General features: G+C 39.6%; 2 protein-coding genes across 4 annotated transcripts; one reads left to right on the forward strand and one right to left on the reverse strand.

Moving 5' to 3' along the window:
• Positions 1-5,131: 5,131 nt before the first annotated feature.
• Positions 5,132-14,228, forward strand: LOC119497671 (endoribonuclease ZC3H12A). 3 transcript variants are annotated; one of them, XM_037785932.1, is made up of 6 exons: positions 5,132-5,348; positions 7,187-7,622; positions 8,131-8,270; positions 11,809-12,043; positions 12,737-12,843; positions 12,949-14,228. In XM_037785932.1, exons 2-6 carry the CDS (start codon positions 7,258-7,260, stop codon positions 13,974-13,976), a joined length of 1,875 nt encoding a protein of 624 aa, XP_037641860.1. In that variant the 5' UTR covers positions 5,132-5,348; positions 7,187-7,257; the 3' UTR covers positions 13,977-14,228. The 3 variants fall into 3 exon arrangements, with proteins under 3 accessions (XP_037641860.1, XP_037641861.1, XP_037641862.1); XM_037785933.1 differs by having other exon boundaries at positions 5,345-5,483; XM_037785934.1 differs by lacking the exon at positions 5,132-5,348 and adding an exon at positions 5,359-5,474.
• A 2,088-nt stretch (positions 14,229-16,316) lies between these two features.
• Positions 16,317-21,661, reverse strand: LOC119497276. Its single transcript, XM_037785277.1, has 8 exons — positions 21,496-21,661; positions 20,664-20,774; positions 20,467-20,551; positions 19,762-19,946; positions 18,627-18,714; positions 18,385-18,532; positions 17,483-17,722; positions 16,317-16,543 (listed from the first exon to the last, which is right to left on the reverse strand). Exons 2-8 carry the CDS (start codon positions 20,736-20,738, stop codon positions 16,486-16,488), a joined length of 879 nt encoding a protein of 292 aa, XP_037641205.1. The 5' UTR covers positions 20,739-20,774; positions 21,496-21,661; the 3' UTR covers positions 16,317-16,485.
• Positions 21,662-21,697: the final 36 nt, after the last annotated feature.

Below are 21,697 nucleotides of genomic sequence, written 5' to 3' on the forward strand. Positions count from 1 at the left end.
CATTAATGTATATTAATACATTATAATGATTTATGTATATAGAAGTGTGTTTTTTAACCTTAAAGTGAGATTATGTAACATTTGAAAGAAGAAATAACAAGAAATACACATAGATATTTTATCCATTGCTAAAATAAAAACATATTGATTATAGCAGCTTTAAACATATCCTCCCCTGTGTTTGGCAGTATGACAAGGAGTGAGCATATGTACAGTAGACTAAATAACATTTTAAAGAGGCAAGAAATACACTTTGTTAGTTGATCGCTGGCCAGCAAGAAGGTTGACAAACCAAAAAAATTAGTGATGTCGAGATAAATACAAATGCTTCAGCAGTATGGGTAGATGTCTATGATCGGCAGGCTGGAGTAGTCACTAAATTGCAATCACATCCTGTTCAGGGAATTCAGTTGTCACTAATCAAAGCAAATGTAATTAAACACAGACTTAAAGCCCGGGCCCTTTCCATTCTACTGCTCTTTTGTCCGATCTTCTATCAATGCTACAGCCACCGTAGCCAGCTCTAATGCCTTACCTTCTCTACACTCACACAATGCCAGGAGGTCTTTGATTGCTGATCTATGTAGGACAAGCAGTGGGGTGTCTGAAGTAATAAATGAACAAGATGAATGTGGGGGATATGTTCATTTGAAAGCTCTTGTCACTGAGGGTTTGTCGTCCGGCCGCACAAAGGGTGGAGCCGTCCTGCCTGATTTACTTTAGATTCAAACCATGGCTAAATTGGAAATCGTGAATCACTCTGACACCATTGGCGCAAGATGGATTGCTCCAGTTAAAGGCTGCCTTTTCTTTACTTTGCTTCTTTTTAAAGAAATCATACAAAAATTAATTTTTCTGACAGATGGCTGACCGGGGCAGTCAACGAAAGGAATAGCAAAGGGAGGCCGGCGCTGAGGCACTACAAAGCTGTTTTTTATCAGCACGCCACTATCCCAGCGACATCCAAAAGCTCTCAGCAGCACAATGAGCCTGGCTGAATATTTGATCAAGTGTCTCAGGTTTAACAAGCCTTGCCAAACTACACCTGCCTGGAGGAAAAAGATATGCCTTTGAGCAGGGTAATGCCTCTCTCTCCCCCCCAAGATGTTAAGGAAATACGCATTTGATGTTCACAATACTCAATCTGCACTAATCTCGTCCAATCTTGGCCACTTGGATTCTCAGCAAGGTTCAAGATTTGCTTTACTGAACAATAGCTCTCTGGATGCCAATGATGCCTTCCAATATAATCTAGCCATAAATTACAAAACAATACACTCAACCACTGCCCACTGTAGGCTAAATGGAGCTTTTACAGATTGAATTCAAAGCTATATAACTGTCCTTCTTGCCAAGTGTGATACGACTTCGTCATAATGCGCTTGGAAACCCTCCCACATATAAAGTCATGGATAACTCACATGTACAAAGGTGTGAATCTGTATCTTTCTGTCTTTCAGTCTGAGCTTGAAGGTGTATGTTTGTGTGTGTGTGTGTGTGTGTGTATTCACCCCAACTCATCGTCGCTGGCTGCAGCTCATTGCCCAGCAGTAATATCAGGCCTTGCAGACACCTGGGACCGGCGGTGTGGGCCCTCAGAGGAGGCAACCGCCTGGCAACTGGCCCTGATTACTTTCTCCACTCTCCGGAACTCAACTCTGTATATGCCATTAACCAGCTGCACGCGGTGTGATCCCAACTCGACCGTGCCATTAACCCTGTACACAAAGGGTTGTTTACAAACGCACGCACACACACCCACACACACACACACACACACACACTAGACAGAACTTCACAGCTTAACCACCAGCCTACTGGAGCCACAACCATCTGCAGACCAACATCTTCCATAATGTCCACGGTGAGAGTTGTACAGCGGGATAACATGAAGCGAGGGGGACATCTAGTGGGCAAATCATAGAACAATCAGTCATGAGCTGTTACAGTCATTGTATTGTTATTATACTCTAATATACAGGGTAAAAAGGGGGAAGACGCCATCTAATTAAAAATACAATGTGTTTGAATGTGATTTCACCATGTTCAGTATGATCTTGTACATACCGATGCAGTTTGGGAATAATGTGTTGGTATTAACCTTTGTGTGTTGTTAAAATTGGCTTTATTTACTCATTATCTGTGGTCCCACAGACTCTGCTGCCATATATATGTAAAAGCAGTAATAAGAGTTGCAAAATCAATCAAGTTTCTTGCCAAAATGTTGAAAAGTATTGAAGTCTTTACATTGCCACTTACACATCTGATGAAGGTGACAAAATACAGAAATGACCATAAAGCATTGTTATTACACCAAATGTCAAAATAGTTCATGCTTCATATGTGCTATGAACAAATACGTTATTTACAGACAAAGAAATGTACAGTATGTAGCCTACATAGTGTTTTTATTTATGTTTGGGTTCAGTTAAACCCCAGAGAAGTCTTGCTCCATGTTTGACCTCTAATGAACAAATGTAGCCTATAAAATTACTTATTTGGGAGTGGTACACTGACTTTTTATTGTATTTTTGCGGTAACTTACAGGCAACACTGTTGTTTCATAGTACGATACTGTAAATATATTCTGGAGTATGATACTGTAATTTTGTTTTTACCAAGGGGTAACCTCCGGGTCTGAAAAGTGAAGCCAATGCAGAAGTGCCTTAAACTTGCATTCTTTCTAATAGCCAGCAGGGGGCGACTCCTCTGGTTGCGAAAACAAGTCAGATTGTATAGAAGTCTATTAGAAATTGAGCCTACTTCTCACTTGATTTATTACCTCAGTAAACATGAGTTTATGGTCTCAGTCGCTAGTTTCAAGTCTTCTTCAATACAGCATGATGTTTATTTAGTAAATTATGGTCCCATTTAGAGTGAAATAGACAATAAATTAGGGTAGGGCATGGCTACCTTGTGATTGACAGGTTGCTAACACGGCGTTGTCCGGTCTGGGAGTTGTCCGTGTTTTCAGTTCATGAAAGTTAATTGTAACATTTTGATCACCTATAAATGTCTTATTCAAGGTTCGGTTGTACTTAGCTCCACCCTCTCGTGTCACTTATGGTTGCAAAAAACAAGATGACGACTGCCAAAAAAGTCGAACTCGAGGCTTCAAAACGGCAGCCCAAAAACCAATGGGTGACGTCACGGTGACTACGTCCACTTCTTATACGTTTTTGGACGATTATCTCTATGAGCGATAGAGAAGCTGAAGGAATACGTTATAAATGCAGACTTTTAGCCGTATGTTAGTAATGGCACTGAACGAAGCCATGCAGTTACAGAGCAAACTGTTGGCCTATGCATTGCGTTGCCATGGTAACTCATGCATTCAGTTGATGATGTAAAAAATCAGAGTAGGAAAACTGTTTTATTTTGTTTGCAAGGTTGTTCTTGCTCTCACTGAACTACTGAATATGTTAGTGCTCTTGCTGGTATACATTAATAGTTCACTATATTATTAATCAGTATGACGTTTACTTGCATATGAAATGCAGTATAATTCCTTCAAACCATATCATAACGTTACCACTTTGGATTATGTTTTTATGCTTGGTTCTGATTTGCTGAAGTCCATTTTACACTGGTGGTATAGCCAATTTGTCACGGCTCCTGTCTCTCCCTTGAGCTCCCCACTCCTCATGTGTCTGTCCCCTATGTGTTGTTCCTGTCTCCACTCACTCTCCCGGCTCCTGGCTCCATGATTGCTGCCAACCTGTTTCACCTGCTCCAAGCCATACACCTGCAATACATCAACTCATCAGCCCTGCAGTATATCAACCCTGGCTTTCCTCACAGTCCTCATCAGATCGCTCCATCAGCTACAATAGGCCGTTCCTTGCGTTCTAGTTTTTGCATTTTCTCATTGAGATATGCCAAACATACACACAGAGCCTGATGAAGAAAGCTTAGGTTAACGAAGCACGTTGATAGCCACTGTCGTGGTATCCGTTATCTCTGACTGGGGCTTTAGGCTTTGTTGAGCCAGCTAAGCCAAAGAAACCCTGTCGAACTTGCTTCGTGGTAACAGTGGGCAACCTCAGTTGTGAAAAGTGAAACCAATGCTGAAGTGCCTTAAACTTGCATTCTTTCCAATAGCCAGCAGGGGGCGACTCCTCTGGTTGCAAAAAGAAGTCCGATTTGTATAGAAGACTATGAGAAAATGAGCCTACTTCTCACTTGATTTATTACCATTAACACTCTACACATGAGTTTATCGTCTCAATCGCTAGTTTTAAGTCTTCTTTAAATAACCGTAAATTATGGTCCCATTTAGAGTCAAATAGACCATAAAGCGAGGTATGTCTTAGGGCGTGGCTACCTTGCGATTGTCAGTTCACTACCACGTTGTTGTCTGGTTGTTGGGTGTTGTCCAGGTTTTTGTCTTAGATCAGTTGTACTTAGCTCCACCCTCTCATGTCACTTCTGGTTGCGAAAAAACCCTCTTTATTTATTTATTAATCTATTTGATTTATTTTTTTATTTTTTTATTTTTTTATATATTTATTAATTTATTAATTAGTTGATTTATTTATTAATTTATTTATTGAGCTATTCAGCTATTGACCTGTTTTGACTCATAGTGTGTATATATATAGATATAAATATAGATATATACCCTCATTTGTTTATTTGCATAGCACATAGCATATTTATTTCATATTGCATATTTTATTTATTTAATATTGACTTAAATGGCATGCCATAGTACTGCATATAGGCAACACATAGACATCAGTTTCACTATAACAATATACTACTACCCTATCTTTCCCAAATATCACCTTATAATATATTACATCCTTCTTTTTTTTTCTCATTTAAATAATAAAATGTATTTTTTTAATTTATTTCATTTGGTCAATATTTATGGTCTGTAAACGTGCTCTATGAATAAATTAACTTGATTTTAACTTTGTTTTTAACATCTATAATGCCTCTTATCACAGCAAAATGAAGAGTGGATTTCATTTAATTTCATGCTTTTATTGCCACTATATTCTGTAAATGGCCTAAAGGGACAGCAGCAACAACAAAGGAAATGTAAAATAGCCTACACACACACACACACACTAACATGAAAGAAAAGATGTGGTGTACTACAGCGTGACTGACTGACAGCCAAAGGAAAACGAACACCTTATCTTATCTCTCTGCTTTATGCAAATATGTCAAGGCTCAGCATGCCTCCGTCAGGAGGAGGAAAAAAGGCAAGAAATCATTTTCCAAGAGGGAGGTGCTCTGAAGTCGGAACCGTGTCAAAGTTACTGTACTTCGACACATTAACGGGACTTTGTAAGTGACTTCTGCAGACAAACTGGAAGAGAAAGAGACGAGAAGTGAAGGTGAGTGGTCGGATCGGGGAGATTTGTTGACGAGTTATGAGAAGTTAGTTATTAGTTACCTAAAGCTGCCTACATGTCGGTCAGCTGTGGACATATCCTGCTGGAGACTTGAGTCACCTGAGTCAGGTAGATCAGGTAGTTATTACTCGTTTATATGTGTTCATACCGGTAACATAAGGATCGGAGCAGCGTTTCCTCCTCTTATGTTCAGCTGTCTGCTGTAAACAGGCTGAGCGTGAGGTAGCTGAGGAGACGTGACAGTGTACAGGCCTCTAACGTCAGCTGCTGTATCAGGAGCCTGATGTACAGGGTGGGAGCTAGACGAGGCTTTTTCTTCTGATTTTAACTCCTCATTATCAAATGTGACAATTACAGTCTACACATTTAGAAACATTTACATAGTCTTAAAAGGAAAATCAAATTTGTAGCTTTATCAGATTCACCAAATTATAATATAATATAGATAATAACATGAAAAATGGCAACTGACAATTCTGTCATATTAAGAAGGTATAGAAATGTAGAAATGATTGATATTTATGTATGTATATACGGTATTTGTATGTATATATATATATATATATACAGTATTTATATATGTCTATATATGTATGTGTGTGTGTGTATATATTTATTTATTTATTTATATATATATATATATATATATATATATATATAAGATAAGAGGCATTATAGATGTTAAAAACAAAGTCAAATCAAGTTAATTTATTCATAGAGCACATTTCAGACAAAAAGATATTGACCAAATTAAATAAATAAAAAACTAAATTTTATCATTTAAATGAGAAAAAAGAAGGATGTAATATATATTAAGGTGATACTGTATTTGGGAAAGATAGGGGTAGTATAATGCTAGTGAAACTGATGTCTATGTGTTGCCATGCAGTACTATGGCATGCCATTTAAGTCAATATTAAATAAATAAAAATATTCCTATGAAATAAATATGCTATGTGCTATGCAAATAAACAAATGAGGCTATATATATATATATATATAGCCTCATTTACTGGAGGAACATGTACTGCCTTGAAAAGAATTACAGAGGAATTCTCATCATATGGGACTGATTATTCGGTAAGCAAAAGTAATGACATATTTGCTTCTAATCCTGAGAGTCTTTTAAGTGCCTCCATTTAGTTACTGCTAACTGTAACTAGAGACCGGTGTTTGTATTAGCATTTGACAATGTTCTCTACATGGCAGAAGATCAGTGAGTTAGTGTTGGCTGCATCAACACCAAAAGTATCGCCACTGCAATACTTGCATGTTTTTAATAAATAGGTATATTCATACAGTAGCGGCCTCCCTTTTCTTTGTTTTGCATGAAAGACAGATGTTTCCTCTTATATATATATGTGTGTGCGCGTGTGTGTGCGCGTGTGTGTGTGTGTGTGTGTGTGTGTGTGTATAAAATGAGGACAATTAAAGTTTTAACTGAAGATAATTTCATTATAAATGAATCTGCCAATTATTTGGTCGATAAAACGTTAATATCCATCACAGTATCTTAGAGCACAAGGTGACATTATCAAATGTCAAGTTTTGTTCACCGAACAGTCAAAAAAGCCCAAAAATATTAAATTTACTATAATTTAAGAACAACAAAAGCAGCATATTCTCACATTTGAGCACCTGAAAGTACTGATTTGGGGGGGAATTTTTAGTGGAGATACCAGTTTCCAAAGATACCAAACATGCCAGGCAGAATTTTGGTTAAATGTGTCTAAAATTATACAAACGGGAAACATAAACTGGATGTTAAGAGGTTAAATTATGCCAGATAAACTAATTAAATGTCATTTTTCTTCACTCAGTCGATGAATATTACCCTGAGGCTGTGTAGCACTTATTCTATGCTGCTGAAAAGAGGCCCAGATGCTCCAGGATGGATCAGGTACTTCCCAGCCAGAGCTCAGCGTTGGACCTGTTGAAACCAGACAGTGAGGAGCTCCAGCTCAGAGTGGACTTCTTCAGGAAACTGGGCTACCCCTCAGCTGATGTGAAGGCTGCTCTGGGCAAGCTGGGCCTGAGCACGGACACTAACTCGGTGCTGGGAGAGCTGGTTCGGAGCAGGGCCGGCGCTGCACCCTGCATGTCCGGTTCTGACTGCGATGAGAGGAGCTCAGGCCAAAAGGACCCTTTGCTGCCTCCAAGCTGGGCTGTTAAACCCTGCAGAATCATACCACAACTCAAGAATACAGACACAGAATTGAGGCCAGTTGTTATTGACGGCAGCAATGTTGCCATGAGGTAAGCTTTTTTCTCTCTTTTATAGGATCATAGATCATTAACTTAAATCATAACACACACACACAATTTTCATAGCTATGTTTTACTACTTTGGACTGCAGACAGTACACAACCTAACCACCGATGCAGGTGTTGTCTATCTGAGGACAGAAAAGTGCCTGTAAAATGTCAAACTGCCATGTTATCATTCAACTCTGACCATGAAATATGCACCGTTGTGTCACTTTAAAAGGGAGGCGTTCACTTCCTTGCCTGTGCATGTTTCTGTAAAGGCTAGTGCTACAATATGCAAATTCTAGGCACACACCTCAAAATCTCCACCTCTCTTTAGATAACAATTGTAATACAGGAAACAGTGAGTAATAGCCCGAGGGAAGGTTCTCTCCGAGAGAACAGTCAAGGCGTGCAGTGTTTACACAGATCAACTGAATTTTTTACTTCTCCCTTTCATATTATTTACAGTCAAATGATTTGTACTTATCTTCTCTGCCCTGTTTCTTGTTTACAGTCACGGCAACAAGGAAGTGTTCTCATGTCGAGGCATCCAGCTTTCAGTGAACTTCTTTCTGGACAGAGGTCATAATACCATTACCGTGTTTGTTCCCACTTGGCGCAAAGAGCAGCCCAGACCTGACACCCCCATAACAGGTGAGGATGCAAGAAGTGTACGACCAAGCAGGCAGATGGTCCTCATTAAGCAGTGTTGTGTTAATTTTGCCACACACACACTTCTCAGTCAAAGCAGAAACAATCTCATTGGCTAAACCATAACCAAGTAGGCTAGCTTGTGTTTTAAGTTGATAGCCACAGCACTGGACTTCACACTATTAGCATACAGGAGATAGTAAAGGTGGAAATCCTGAATCACTTCACTGATTAGACTCACTTTGTTCAGTTCAGTTCAAAGATTTGAAGTCACTGATTTCTTAAAGGAACAGTGTGTAACATTTTGGGGGATCTTAGGAATATTATATTCATAACCATGTACTATAATCAGCTGAAACTAAGAATCGTTGTGTTTTCGTTAGCTTAAAATGAGCCCTTCATATCTATATAGGGTCCTCTTCACGGAGACCGCCATGTACGGACGGACAAACCAAACCAACCTTTTGCGTTTTAACGTTACCTGAAGGCCACCGTGGTTCTCTGACACGCTTGTGAAACTGCGGTAACATGAGCCGCAGAGTGCAAAACCGTGGTACCGCCAGCTGCCGTCTGACCTCCGTTGCTCCTAAAGTAGTGTTATTATGGTAAGGATGGCCTCTGAGCGAGACGAACGGCATTACCACCGTTTTGCATTCGGGGGGCTCACGTTTCCACAGTATTTATAAGGGAGGAGTGAGCGGAGGGGTACTCAGTTGGTTGCAATTTGCAACCACACTGCAAGATGTCGCTAAATCCTACACACTGTCCCTTTAAGTTAAGCGGCTGCATCACCGTTCAAATTCACTTCAGTATTTACAACAGTAAGCTGTTCACCGATTACCGCTCTGATACCAGTGTTTAATTAATAAGATGTATGCCTCGCTGTATGGAAGTGACTGGGATCATTCTTTTATGTGTAAGGAAACATCAGGCTTTACTTAAACATTACTTTCTTAACTTTGTAAAACAAAATGTAACAAATAAATACATTGATATGCATTTACTGAATTTGTATTTATTATTAAAATAGTAAGTACATACACCAAAAACTTGGTAAAAAATCTTCAAAAGTAACAGGAACCTGTTAAAACCTTAAGAACCCATTTTAATGTAGCAACAAATCGGTCAAAACTTAAACAGGAATTAAAAATTCCAGTGTGTATGTAGTATGTAAACATAGAATTGAATGAAATAGATCGTCCCTATTGTCACCAATACCCGATCCAACTGTTTGAGTCAGTATCGGCCCAATATCCAATCCAGTATCGGTATCGGTGCATCCCTACTTCCTAGCTGACAAGACCTTACAGAAGCAGTAAATATCATCGTTAGGGAGCTAGCTTGGATGCCAGTATGCATAACTAACCTGACATTAATAGTTTGTGGTTCTGCTCACATCAAATGCTTTAACGCAGACAAAATATTTTTATGTGCATGTGAGTCACTCTCATTGATTCCCAGCCAATAAAGAAGCAGTCTAGTCTAGTCTAAAGGGATTTTCACCCACAGAAATACTTCAAAGTGAGAACCGCTAACCGCTGGTTAGCTTAGCTTAGTACAAAGACTTAAGTAAACAGGACAGAACTATTAATCTGTGCAAAAACCGAGGTGTAAAAACATCAATTCGCCGTTTTACAGGGGACTTTCTTTTTTCTCTACTTCTTGGCTGGGAGCACTAACTTCTTGGAGTTTCTGCTGGTTGCCGGCCAACTGATTACCCAAGAAATAGTCCAGCACATAAACCCCATGTATATGAATTGTTGTTTTACACTTTGTCGTTGATATAACATGTCGATTAGTGAGCTTTAGAGGTGTGAGTAGGAGTGTTAAGCACATTTTCCAAAATGTTGAACTCTTCCTTTAATTAGCCAGGAATCAGTGGCTCTTCTGCTTTGTCTCTGAAGACAGTTCTTTTCCTTCATAGAGCTTTTCTTATTATGAATATGACTACCATTTACTGTAAATCTCCTCTGAAACTGTAGCTGTAGGTATGCATATTCCTGTATCTGTGATTCATTCACACAGTAGCCACGAGATACTGTTTCAATGTGGTCTGAGGCAGAACTACTAACTGAACTCGTGCCAAAACCATGGGGCAAGACAGCTAATATTGTGAAACAGAGAGTTTACCCAATTGGCTACCAACCTGTTTCCATATGAAGCTAAGACAAGAGCAAGAATGATTTGCTGTAATAGTTTCCGTGTGGGTATGGCGTGACAATCTCTGGCAGCAGAACACAATAACATTTCAGACAGCTGAGTCACTGACAGTTTTGGGTGTATCTGATCGACCCAGATCACTATCATATCTGCACCATCTCTTTGACTATAAAGCTATCTTTTTTTCCAGCCTTAATGCATCATGGTTTTAAGCTATTCAAGCTTATCTCACCTTTGGCATCTCCAACAACAACAACTGTATAATGAAGGGTGGGGCATACTTTTTAATGTGATGCATCCACACCTTGTGACTCTGATTTAGTAACTGTGCAGCCTGGGTGGAGCAATCCAAAGGTTCTATTTTCAATCCGCGAAAACAAGGAAGTAAAAGTCAGCTCATTCCTGGGAAAGCCCCATCAGGAAGTACAGCTGTGTTTTTTCTTCCACACCTACTCTACTTGTAGTCAACTGCAGACAGTCATCTACAGCAAGAGGTTAAGTGAAGACAGTCACCCTGAGAGGCACTTAGTTAGAAAAGGGCCTTTAAGTGTTTGTGTGCAGTAGCTCAGCCATACACATATCTAACTGTCATGTAACCTGGCTTCTTGTTCATTCATACAGATCTCATGGTTCATTTCATGTCACTTCTTATGTGTAATAAGCACCTACAGTGTGTATTATGTTTCCACGTTGTCATATTGCAGTTATAGTTATATGATATAATAGCATGTTAGATAGTTATGACATTTGTACAGGTGTCTGATTTCTTCTGTCTGTGATTGATTGTAGGGTCTTTTGTAAAATGTTCTTTTGTATCTTGAACGTGCGGTTGTGGATCATGACAAATGTGTGTCATGTTACATAACCAAGCTATTCACTTTATTTACAACTTTCAACAAAAGGGTAATACAAGTACCTCTTCTACACCAGGGTTATTATAGAGAACTAAACCTGAAACTAAAACATTTGATTAATTACAATTACAACCGAAACAAGGAAACAGCATGAATTTCTTCATGACTTTGAACCACAGAAACTGAACGGACTTGACATCCAGATGGTTTCATGCCGCAATTGCTTCACGAAAGTGGCACGAATATTAAACATTATGGCCATTCCTACACAGTTCTCCAACCATGTGTTTTGTATGTACAGTATATGTAGCTACATACTTCTGAGACGTTATAGCTGGCCCTAACAAAAACAAACTAAATACATAAAAAATATGTTAAAACTAAACTAAAAGTAGCAAAAGCATGATGAAAACTAACTAAAACTAAACACAAATAAAATAAAAACTAAGTGAAAATTCCAAACTATTATAACCTTGCTCTACACTACCTCTCCACAGCCATCTAACTGTGATTGTTTTCACTTTCAGATCAACACATCCTGATGGAGCTTGAAAAACGGAAAATAGTGGTCTTCACTCCATCGCGCCGCGTTGGCGGTAAGCGAGTGGTTTGCTATGACGACCGCTTTATCGTCAAGGTGGCGTATGAGTCCGACGGAGTGATCGTATCCAATGACACCTACCGCGACCTCCAAGGGGAAAGACCTGAGTGGAAGAAATGCATCGAGGAGAGGCTCCTCATGTTCTCCTTTGTGAATGACAAGTAAGCATTTCGTTTAGTTTTTCTAGCGGAGCAAGTGAGGTTTCACATTTTTCTTTTGTGAATGCTGTTTAATGTGGTTCCAGAGGGCATATTGCATCTTGAGGGTCAGGCTGTTCTCATACACCGTTCGTAGCTATACCAACAAAAAGTAATGCAATTTAATTCATATATGTCCCATGAAATCAGTTTGTATGTAAAGTATAAAGAGAGGCAAACACAGCGTAAAGAGGAGGTCGAGGTGGATGGATGCGTCAAAAAACACTAGATTTTTATGCATGAGACGCGTTTTCGTACCTTGTGTGAAACCAGAAGTCAACGTTGATTTATTTGTCATGTAAATTCCGTACTTAAGTTACGCCACTTCCGGTGTTATTTTAACCCAAACCTCAACCTTTTCCTAAACCTAACTAAGTTTTTTTTTTGTTGCCTAAACCTAACTAAGTTGTTTTTGTTGCCTTGACCTAACTAAGTTGTGAAGACAAAAGCGGAAATTGACACATGCGTCATGTGTTACTGGACATTCGTAGGAAAACGCATGAAAAATGAGGAATAACTTTTCGTAATATATCACACGAACCGGTGTATGAGGATACGTTGTGAGAGTGTAATCACGGAAACATAATTATGCAACACCAAGCTGATTTGTCACAAGTAAATGAAGAAATCAGTCATGTCCGTGTTTTCTTTGTCCAGGTTCATGCCCCCAGATGACCCTCTGGGTCGCCATGGCCCCAGTCTTGACAACTTCCTTCGGAAAAAGCCTCTGCCTACAGAGCAAAAGAGACAGCTCTGTCCATATGGTAAGATATGATTAGCAACAGAGGTTTTGGACAAGGAAGTAAGCCAGTTCCCAAATGAGATGACCTATAAATTTTGGTGTGTGTGTCCATTTTTGTTTTCCTCAGACAAAAAGTGCACTTACGGTATCAAATGTAAGTTCTACCATCCAGAGCGGTCAAACCAGTCCTACCAGTCCTTGGCTGATGAATTGAGAGAGAAAGCCCAGATTTCTACTATAAAAGAAGAGAAGAATGCCAGATTATCACCCAGACAGCCTCAGTCTGATCCTGGGCCTGCTCATAATAGCTTTTCCCATCCTCAAGACTCTAAGGCAGAGCAGATAAGAGACCAGAAAAGTTCTTCACATCCCGGTCAGGTTCGTGAAAATACACTGCTGTACTTTGAGGATCCTAGGAAAAGTCAAAATCATATATCCTGTCCTATAACAGGAAGCCAGAAAGAGTGGCCTGGGCTGCCCTCAATGCCCAATCATTACTATGCCAACAACTCTCACGAGTACCTGGATTCTGGCATTGGCTCTTATGAGAGTCAGTACTCTGACTTCTCGCACTCCCACAGGCTCAGGCCCCAGCAGCAAAGTGCCCTCACTGGACCCAGACATGCCCCAGTGCATTTAGAGGAAAATAACACCAGCCAGTCTTGCAGGTGCTGTTCCCATGTAGTGCCTTTGACAGCTCATCAGCATCATCATGGAAACCCGGACTCCAAGGGTCAACCCAAATACGACACCTACCCGCCTCACATGTTCCCGGCTGGTGTGCCACAACAAAGCAGCCTCCCCAGCCACCTCCATTACAGCGGAGTCCCGCATCATCAGCAACATTATTGGTCCGATCCCTTTCAGGGGCTGCCCCAAGCAAGGACGTCATGTAGTCTCCCGTCTACAGTCCAGTCCTCACACTCCCACAATAACTCCCACTCTTACAACGGCCACCAGTACCACTCCTGGGGCCAACAACAGTCGTCCTCTGCTGCGTACGACCCACAAAGGTTGGAACTCCGCAAGAAACTGCAAGCCATCTTCAACCCGCATCAGGTGGATACAGTCATGGAAATGTTTCCACACGTGATGAATGCGGAGAAACTGGCTGCGGAGATCCTCAACATGAAGGCTCAAAGAGGGATATTCTGATAATTCTTCTAATGTTTTTCTTCCTTTGCATCCTCTCAGTCAGAACTAACATGATACTCGTGTTGACTGTCTATCATAGCAAACAAGGAATCTCTAGAGAAGCTTTTATGGCAGGCTGATCTCATACACCGTTCTTAGCTATACCTACGAAAAGTTCAAAATTCACACCTACGGGCAATTTAGAGTCAACAATTAACCTGTATGTCTTTGGACTGTTGGAGGAAGTAGTTTTGTAGCCTAAACCTAAATAAGTTGATCTTTTCCTAAACCTAACTAAGTAGTGTTGTTGCCTAAACCTAACTAAGTCGATCTTTTCCTAAACCTAACTAAGTAGTGTTGTTGCCTAAACCTTACTAAGTTATTTCCTGTGAAGACAGAAGTTTATTTTGAAAAGAGCGGTAATTGACACGTGTTGCTGGACATTCGTAAGAAAACGAACAGAGAATGAGGGATAACTTTTCATAAGATATCATACGAACCGCTGTTTAAAGATATGTTTTTTATAGTGGCTATAGTTGAGTGATTTGAAAGCTAATTGAAAGGATGTTTAATTCTGTGTAATGTACCATTACAGAAGGGAGATTTGCCTTCCTATTTATGAACAGTCAATCTGTTATATGGATTTTTATGACATTGTCAAATGTGACCTTGTCATCCAATGTTTTGGATGAAAAGAGCCTCTACAACCAAAATGGTTACGACCGAGTTTCTAGAGTTTTGACTGTTGATGCATATTGTGTCAAAAATAAGTTCTCATGCAATAAATCGCTGGAATGGAAATCGCTTTATAAAGTATTACTTTTTCTTTTACTTTAACTGTAGTTCTCTAGAACAGATTGTTGTTCAATTTTATCTCTGTGAGGTGTAGCTATAGTATATTTTCAATATGCTGTGGCCGCCCGATGCATTCAGTTGGTGTCAATCCAGTCAAGGATCCAGGCTTCCAAATTATATGTATAGTAATCCTAAGTAAATAAAACCTAACAAAGAAACTGGGAAGAAGACTTTGACACTAGCGAAGGGAATTTGCCTGTGTGTCATCACCCTTTCCTGTAAATCGGCATCAGTTTCAGGAAACATTCTCGGAACAAGTGTTGCTGTAATACTACGGTGAATGTGTATCTGACTCACTGTGTGATTTAAAAATGACAATAAAAATGTAGAATTTAGTTCTCATGGACATGCAGATTTATGTTAGAAAATCTCTATGTACTTGTATACTGTTCATAGAAATTATATCTAGGAAAAAATAAACTAAACACTAAAAATAAGAATAAAAAGTGTCAGATATTATGTGTGTCAGTTGGGTTAGTGCTGTCTTTCTTGTGCTTTGCTAATGCATCTGTAAATATGTCTCCAAAGTTTTTCAGGAACTGAGTAACTCAGTATTGGCACTCACTCATGCTTACATCATAACATATTGCCTAAGATTCCTACCAAACTCCATACATTTCACAATTCATCTCCTACGCACAAACCTGTCTACTACACCCATTTTTCTGAAAAAATCAGGGAGAGCCCAAGGGTTTTACAAACTAAGAAATGTTCTGTACTGCAGCTCATGTTGCAAGCTTGAACATATCAGAAACTTGGTTTGTTTTTCCACTGTCTGAAGGTCAGACTGTGTGTGTGTGTGTGTGTGTGTGTGTGTGTGTATGTACTGTATGCTGAACTGACAGACAATTCAATTGAACAAAATGTACGGCTTCTCTGGAGTTACTCGACAACTATTTTATGGATTGCCATGAAATTTTGTACAGACATTCATGATGCCCATTGGATGAATCCTAATAACCTTGGTGATCCTCTGACTTGTCCTTTAGCGCCATCATCAGGATGGATTGCTGTCAATTTTGGTAAACACATTCATGGTGCCCAGAAGGGGAATTGTAATCACTTTGATCTGACTGCCTTGGTTTATGACCAAATACCTGCATAACAAATGACATTCCCATCAGTCCCTGCTGTACTTTTGTAGTGCTAATAAGTGAATGTCAGCATACTAACATGCTAAACTAACATGGTGAACATGATTTACCTACTAAACATTAACATGCTATAATCATTGTGCATGTTTGAGTACTTAGCTTAGGGCAAGAAAACATTTTTTTGTTCTCAGTGCTCAACCGGTTTTAAAGACCTATGGTTGTCATTGTTGAAGTTTCTTAGCCAAACCTGAACTTGCGCTTGAAATTCAGCATTTCTCAGTGAGACTTATAGACACTGTATTGTTTGTTTAGTGAGCAAACTATTCTACCAACTAACCCAACAAAAGAACAGGCAAATACTTTCTGCAACTCCGTTTCTGTCCGCCCAAGCTCACACAACAGAACTACTGTATTTGATGAGATGGTATTTTTATTGTGAATAATATATACTAGGATAGGTATATACTTTGATACAAAAAATGATCTCATTATAATAAGTTATCAAATCAATGGATGTAACTGTTCTGCCTTCTTTCCATGCATCCAGATGGGCAGTTCTACATCAGCAGTCTGTGCTTGTGTTATTCCCAGGCCATCAGTAGTTTGTGGAATGATACAAAGGCACCGTAGCCAGGCTTGCTGCAAAGGACAGAAACAGAAATAACAAAATATTAATTATGACCATGTTTGACGATAAGTTAAAGGTTCTCTACTGTATATGATATCCAGAGCATTAATTAGCAGCAAACATCGATTTGCTATGTCAAGATATAGCAGTGCTTCACTGTGCGTTATTGACATTGCCGGGGCCGGCCGCACCTGCTTTTTAGTGCATGTGAACGTGCTCCACGAGCTAGCTCGTGTCCCCCGCTCTGCCGTTGTTACCACTGTTAGCTGCAAACAACCGGCTCAGCTGTCACCATGTTGAGAACTGTGTGGAGGCAATAGCTCTGAATTTCAAATTTAGCACCTTTAAAATCAAATCTTCCTTGAGTTAATGAGCTAAACTCATGAGAACGAAAAGAAAGAAAACCGTATAGAAGTTTTTTTAAAGATATTCATTTGGTTTACCCATGTGTAGAATAGTTCATGTGCTTGTTTGTGTATTTCACTACCGGGTTTATGAAGAAAAGACTACATTTGAGCCCTATTTCCAACATTTGTCTTTGCTGCAGGCAAATGAGTTTCCACCTCACATTCCAAGTTCATGCCTCACCTTGAATGCAGTAGTTTGAGGGTTTATTTGCTGAAGCGTGTCTGGAGGCATTGTTTGGCTGTTAAATACCTGAGGGCCACAGTGTGATGACTTCATTCAGAGAGACACTTCAATGTGATTTTACGTATTTAACCCATGTTGTGGGAATCATAATTTAATAACAGATGTTCCTGTCAGAACATTACAAGTTAATTTTAAATGTACTTTGTAAATCTGCAGTTTGATATCTGAGTGAAGCAGTGGTGAATACAGGACACAATAAATCCCAGTCTAGCAATGAATGTCAGGTTACACACTCTGAGGCGCATTTAGAAACTACATGTTGCTTGTGTTCACACAATAAACAAAATGAGATCCGTTACCATTCAAAGTAGCTGTATCCCCTGTGGCTGCCATCATGCAAACCGTGATCAGGTGTCTGCAGCTCCACCCCAAGGTGGAGATCTGCCTCCCCCTGCAGGTGGCCCAGGAAACGAATGGTTCCTGTGCTGATCCGTCCAGATGGCAGCATGATCCTGACCCGGTGACCAAGCTCCAGGTCCATGGGGGAATGGGGTACAAAAACCCGGTAGGGCCCTTTGGACGTCCTCCATGACCTCACACTGGAGGAGGAGAGGGTTCAATCAGTAATAAAACAAAGATAGAGAGGATCAATTCTATAGCACTTTAATTTACAGCTTTAAGAACATCAGTGATATTACATCATATTGATGGGTGTTTTTTCTTTATTGAAATATCTAACTTATGACGTGAAATAAAATAAAATATTAGTAATGCTTATTAAATCTGTAAACCATGTCGTGTAGTTTGGCATTTTGGGAAATACACTCAGTTTCATCAGAAGATTGATACCACTTTGATGTCTGTACAGCAAGCCTGACTCTGTCCAAAGGTAGCAAAATCCTCCTCCCAGCAGCTGTAAAGCTCACTAATTTGCATATCTCCTTTGTCTAATCCTCACAAAAGACGAAGAGTAAACATCATTTTACAGGGGATCATGTGCTGGACTATTTCTTGCCTGGGAGCAGTTGTCAGGTAACCTGTGAACTCTCCAGGAAGACAATGCTCCCTCCCAACCAAAGAAATAGTCTTTCACATAACCCCTCGTAAACCGTCAAATGTTGTTTTTACACAAATTACCTACAAGGTGTTGAGTGAGCTTTAGAGGTAGCTGTTTCCCCATTTCCAGTCTTTGTGCTGAGCTGTACAGATATGAGAATGGTTAAACTTCTCATCTAACTCAGGTAGAACTATTTCTTTGTACCTGGTGGCTGAAGATAAGGAGGAGGAAGGTCTCAAGCTCAGTGCCGATGATGAGGATAACTGACTGCCTGATAAACTGTGTGCATAAATGTCCCCTCTTGATGACGCCTCCGACCCTCTGTGTTGGTACATCCCTCTTGAGAGACCGCCTGTTCATTAGAGAACAGCAGTTGACATCACTATTGAATTCAAAAGAATGCATGAAAAAAACAATAATTCTGAATGAGCATCACTGTCATTTACTTGAACGCTCCTCAAATGCTTCTCCATTGTCCACCGCTGACTCTCCCTGCTCGTCACAACCGCCCTCTTTCACCAACACTCCAGCCAGCTAAGGAAAAGGGAAGCTATCATTACTGAAGTCCAGTGGTAGAAAGTAACTAAGTACATTTACTCAAGTTTTGTATTTAAGTAAAGTACAAGTACCTCAAAATTGTACTTGAGTATTTCCATTTTATGCTACTTTATACCTGTACGTCACTATATTTCAGAGGGAAATGTACTTTTCACTTCACCACATTTATTTTAGAGCTATAGTTACTTTTCAATTTAAGATTTTACATAAACATTTAATGATCCATTGTTATGGATTAGACAACCAAAATTACCAACATAAAGTTTCGCTTACATAGTAATACATCAATAATAATGATCCAATAATATAATACTATAACATTGACAGTGGCCACTCTGCATTACAAGTATTTTACTTTTATACTTAAAGTACATTTTGTTGCCAATACTACTTCTGTACTTTTTTTAAAGATTTTGGAGTTGAAGTATTTTCATACTGTGGTATTGCTGCTTTTACTTAAAGGAACAGTGTGTAGCATTTCGGGGGATCTATTTGTAGAAATGAAATATAATATTCATAACTATGTTTACATTAGTGTATAATCACCAGAAACTAAAAATCGTTGTGTTTTCATTAGCTTAGAATGAGCCATTCATACTGTATATACATAGGGAGCGGGTCTTCTTCACGGAGTCCACCATGTTTCTACTGTAGCCCAGAACGGACAAACCAAACGCTGGCTCTAACAAGAGCCTTTTGCCACCGTAGTTCTCCGACACACATGTGAAACTGCGATAACGTGAGCCGCAGAGTGCAAAACCGTGGTACCACCAGCCGCTGCCTGACCTCCGTTGCTCCTAAAGTAGTGTTATTATAGTAAGGATGGCCTCTGAGCGGGGCGAACGGCGTTACCACGGTTTTGGAAAGGGAGGAGTGAGCGGAGGGGTACTCAGTTGGTTGCTATCTGCAACCACACCACTTGATCCCACCAAATCCTACACACTGCTCTTTAAGTAATTGATTGAATACTTTTTCCACTACACATAGACAAGACTTCAACCACACATACATTTACAAGCACACCTGATTACGTATCTCTTCCTGTTTTCTTTGCAGCTCCGCAAACCTCCCTTCCCATGATGCTCTCTCACAGGTGACCCTGGTCTTGAGTGTCAGGATCTCTTTCTCAGTTTTGGTTAGTCTCTTATGAAGGGCAGCTGTACGGTCAGGGCTGCCTGGTATGGCTGCAATGCCTTTACTTTCAGAACCTGACAAATGAAGTCAAATGAGGTCATCACATCATATCTCTACTTACACATAGTTGTGTCTAGAAGGGAACCAGCAAATTGTTAAGGTTAAGCATTGACCTCAAATAGTTAAAGTTAGATATTGATCTTAGATAGTTAAGGTTAAGATAGGTCGTCAGGCAGCAAGTCTCAAATTCTTTTGCAAGTTTTTCCAGATCTCAGATCAGATTTTGCAATTTGTGGGTTACCTTCTAGACAGGACCCTTACACATGTGCTGAGGAGATGTAAAGTAGATTTATAGTAGAACACAGATAGACCTTTTGGCTTCATAAACTAGATAAGACCATACAGCTTGTTGTTGTTTACATTGAACCCTGATAGACGTCACAGATAGCCTCTAACAATTCATTTTGAGGAATACTGAAAGATAGAACACACCAGAATCTCTGAAGAGATTTAAGCCAGATAAGTTAAGTATTTTCAATTGAAAGTAAAGATTTTATGGGGCAGTTTTTATCCTTGATTTTATGAGATCCTTACCCACAACTTGTTTCAGCTGTCGGCCTGTGTCCTCTGTGATGTACCGCTCCCTTGGAAGGAATTTGATTGCATTGTATGGGCATATCTGAAATGCAAATAAGCATTATTTAAGCATTAGCATAACATAAGCAAGCACACCCTTATCAAAACGTATCCAAATGTCAGTATGTGACACATTTCACAGAGCATACACTCACCCAAAGGAACCTGCAGGTGCACAGTATCCCCTTGAATGTCCATGTAAACGCAGTCCACAGGATGTATGTCGTCATGTTGAAGCATGTTCACCTCACATTGTGGTATTCTGACTGGGGAAAGATGTGATTTATCTATTACAGCTCATAAAGGGGTGAAGTAATTCAGCTGAAATGATGTTGGATCTCTACCATACAGTATATTGATGGCCATATTGAACTGTGGTCTAATGAGTCCAAAGGATCAGGTTGCTAAAGAAAGTATGTCACCTGTAATCTGATGCTGCCACGCTATGACCTAAACATACACACATTCATTTAACCTTTATTTATACTAGAGAGATCATTGAGGTGCGACGCTCATTTACAATGACATTGAGTCAATTACAAAAACAAAGAAAGAACAACAGCAATGAGATATACAAACAGAGAAGATGCAATATCATTATGAAAATAGTAAAAGCTAATAAAACTTTTCAATTAGAAAAAATTATTTGATAGATGCATTTGGATATTTAAGACGTACAAAAGCAGTAATTTTGCAATTACAGTTTATAATTTGACAGATTAAAATGTAAAATAAAACACGGTTATGTAAAACAATTACAAGTACAAGTTGGGAGATTAAAGATCAAATTTCTAAAAATGTCCAAAAGATATAGGTGAATAGATTTTAAGGAGATACTGTTTTTTCAGGTACACTAACATTAAAAGCAGGTTTTCCCAGTTCAGACCTTCTGGAACATGAAGCAGGAGACAGTCAGGTGTCTGATAACATAAAAACATGGATGGAAGCTTACTATTGTAAAATGAACAGACAGAGCTGGAGACTGACCTTTGCCAGAAGCTCAACTGTAGGATGGGAGGAAACAATCCCATGTGAGGTCATGAGGAAGCAGTAGCTCCCATTTCTGCTCAATGGTTCTCTGTCCTAGTCCATGTTGAATGCTAATGTAGCGCACGAAGCTCGCTGACCTGTTGCTGTGCACCCAGCCTGTGTGAACAGCGCTGCTGACGACTGCTGGGTAGGTAAATCT

The sequence above is a fragment of the Sebastes umbrosus genome, chromosome 11 (assembly GCF_015220745.1).
Source record: "Sebastes umbrosus isolate fSebUmb1 chromosome 11, fSebUmb1.pri, whole genome shotgun sequence".
Taxonomy (NCBI): domain Eukaryota; kingdom Metazoa; phylum Chordata; class Actinopteri; order Perciformes; family Sebastidae; genus Sebastes; species Sebastes umbrosus.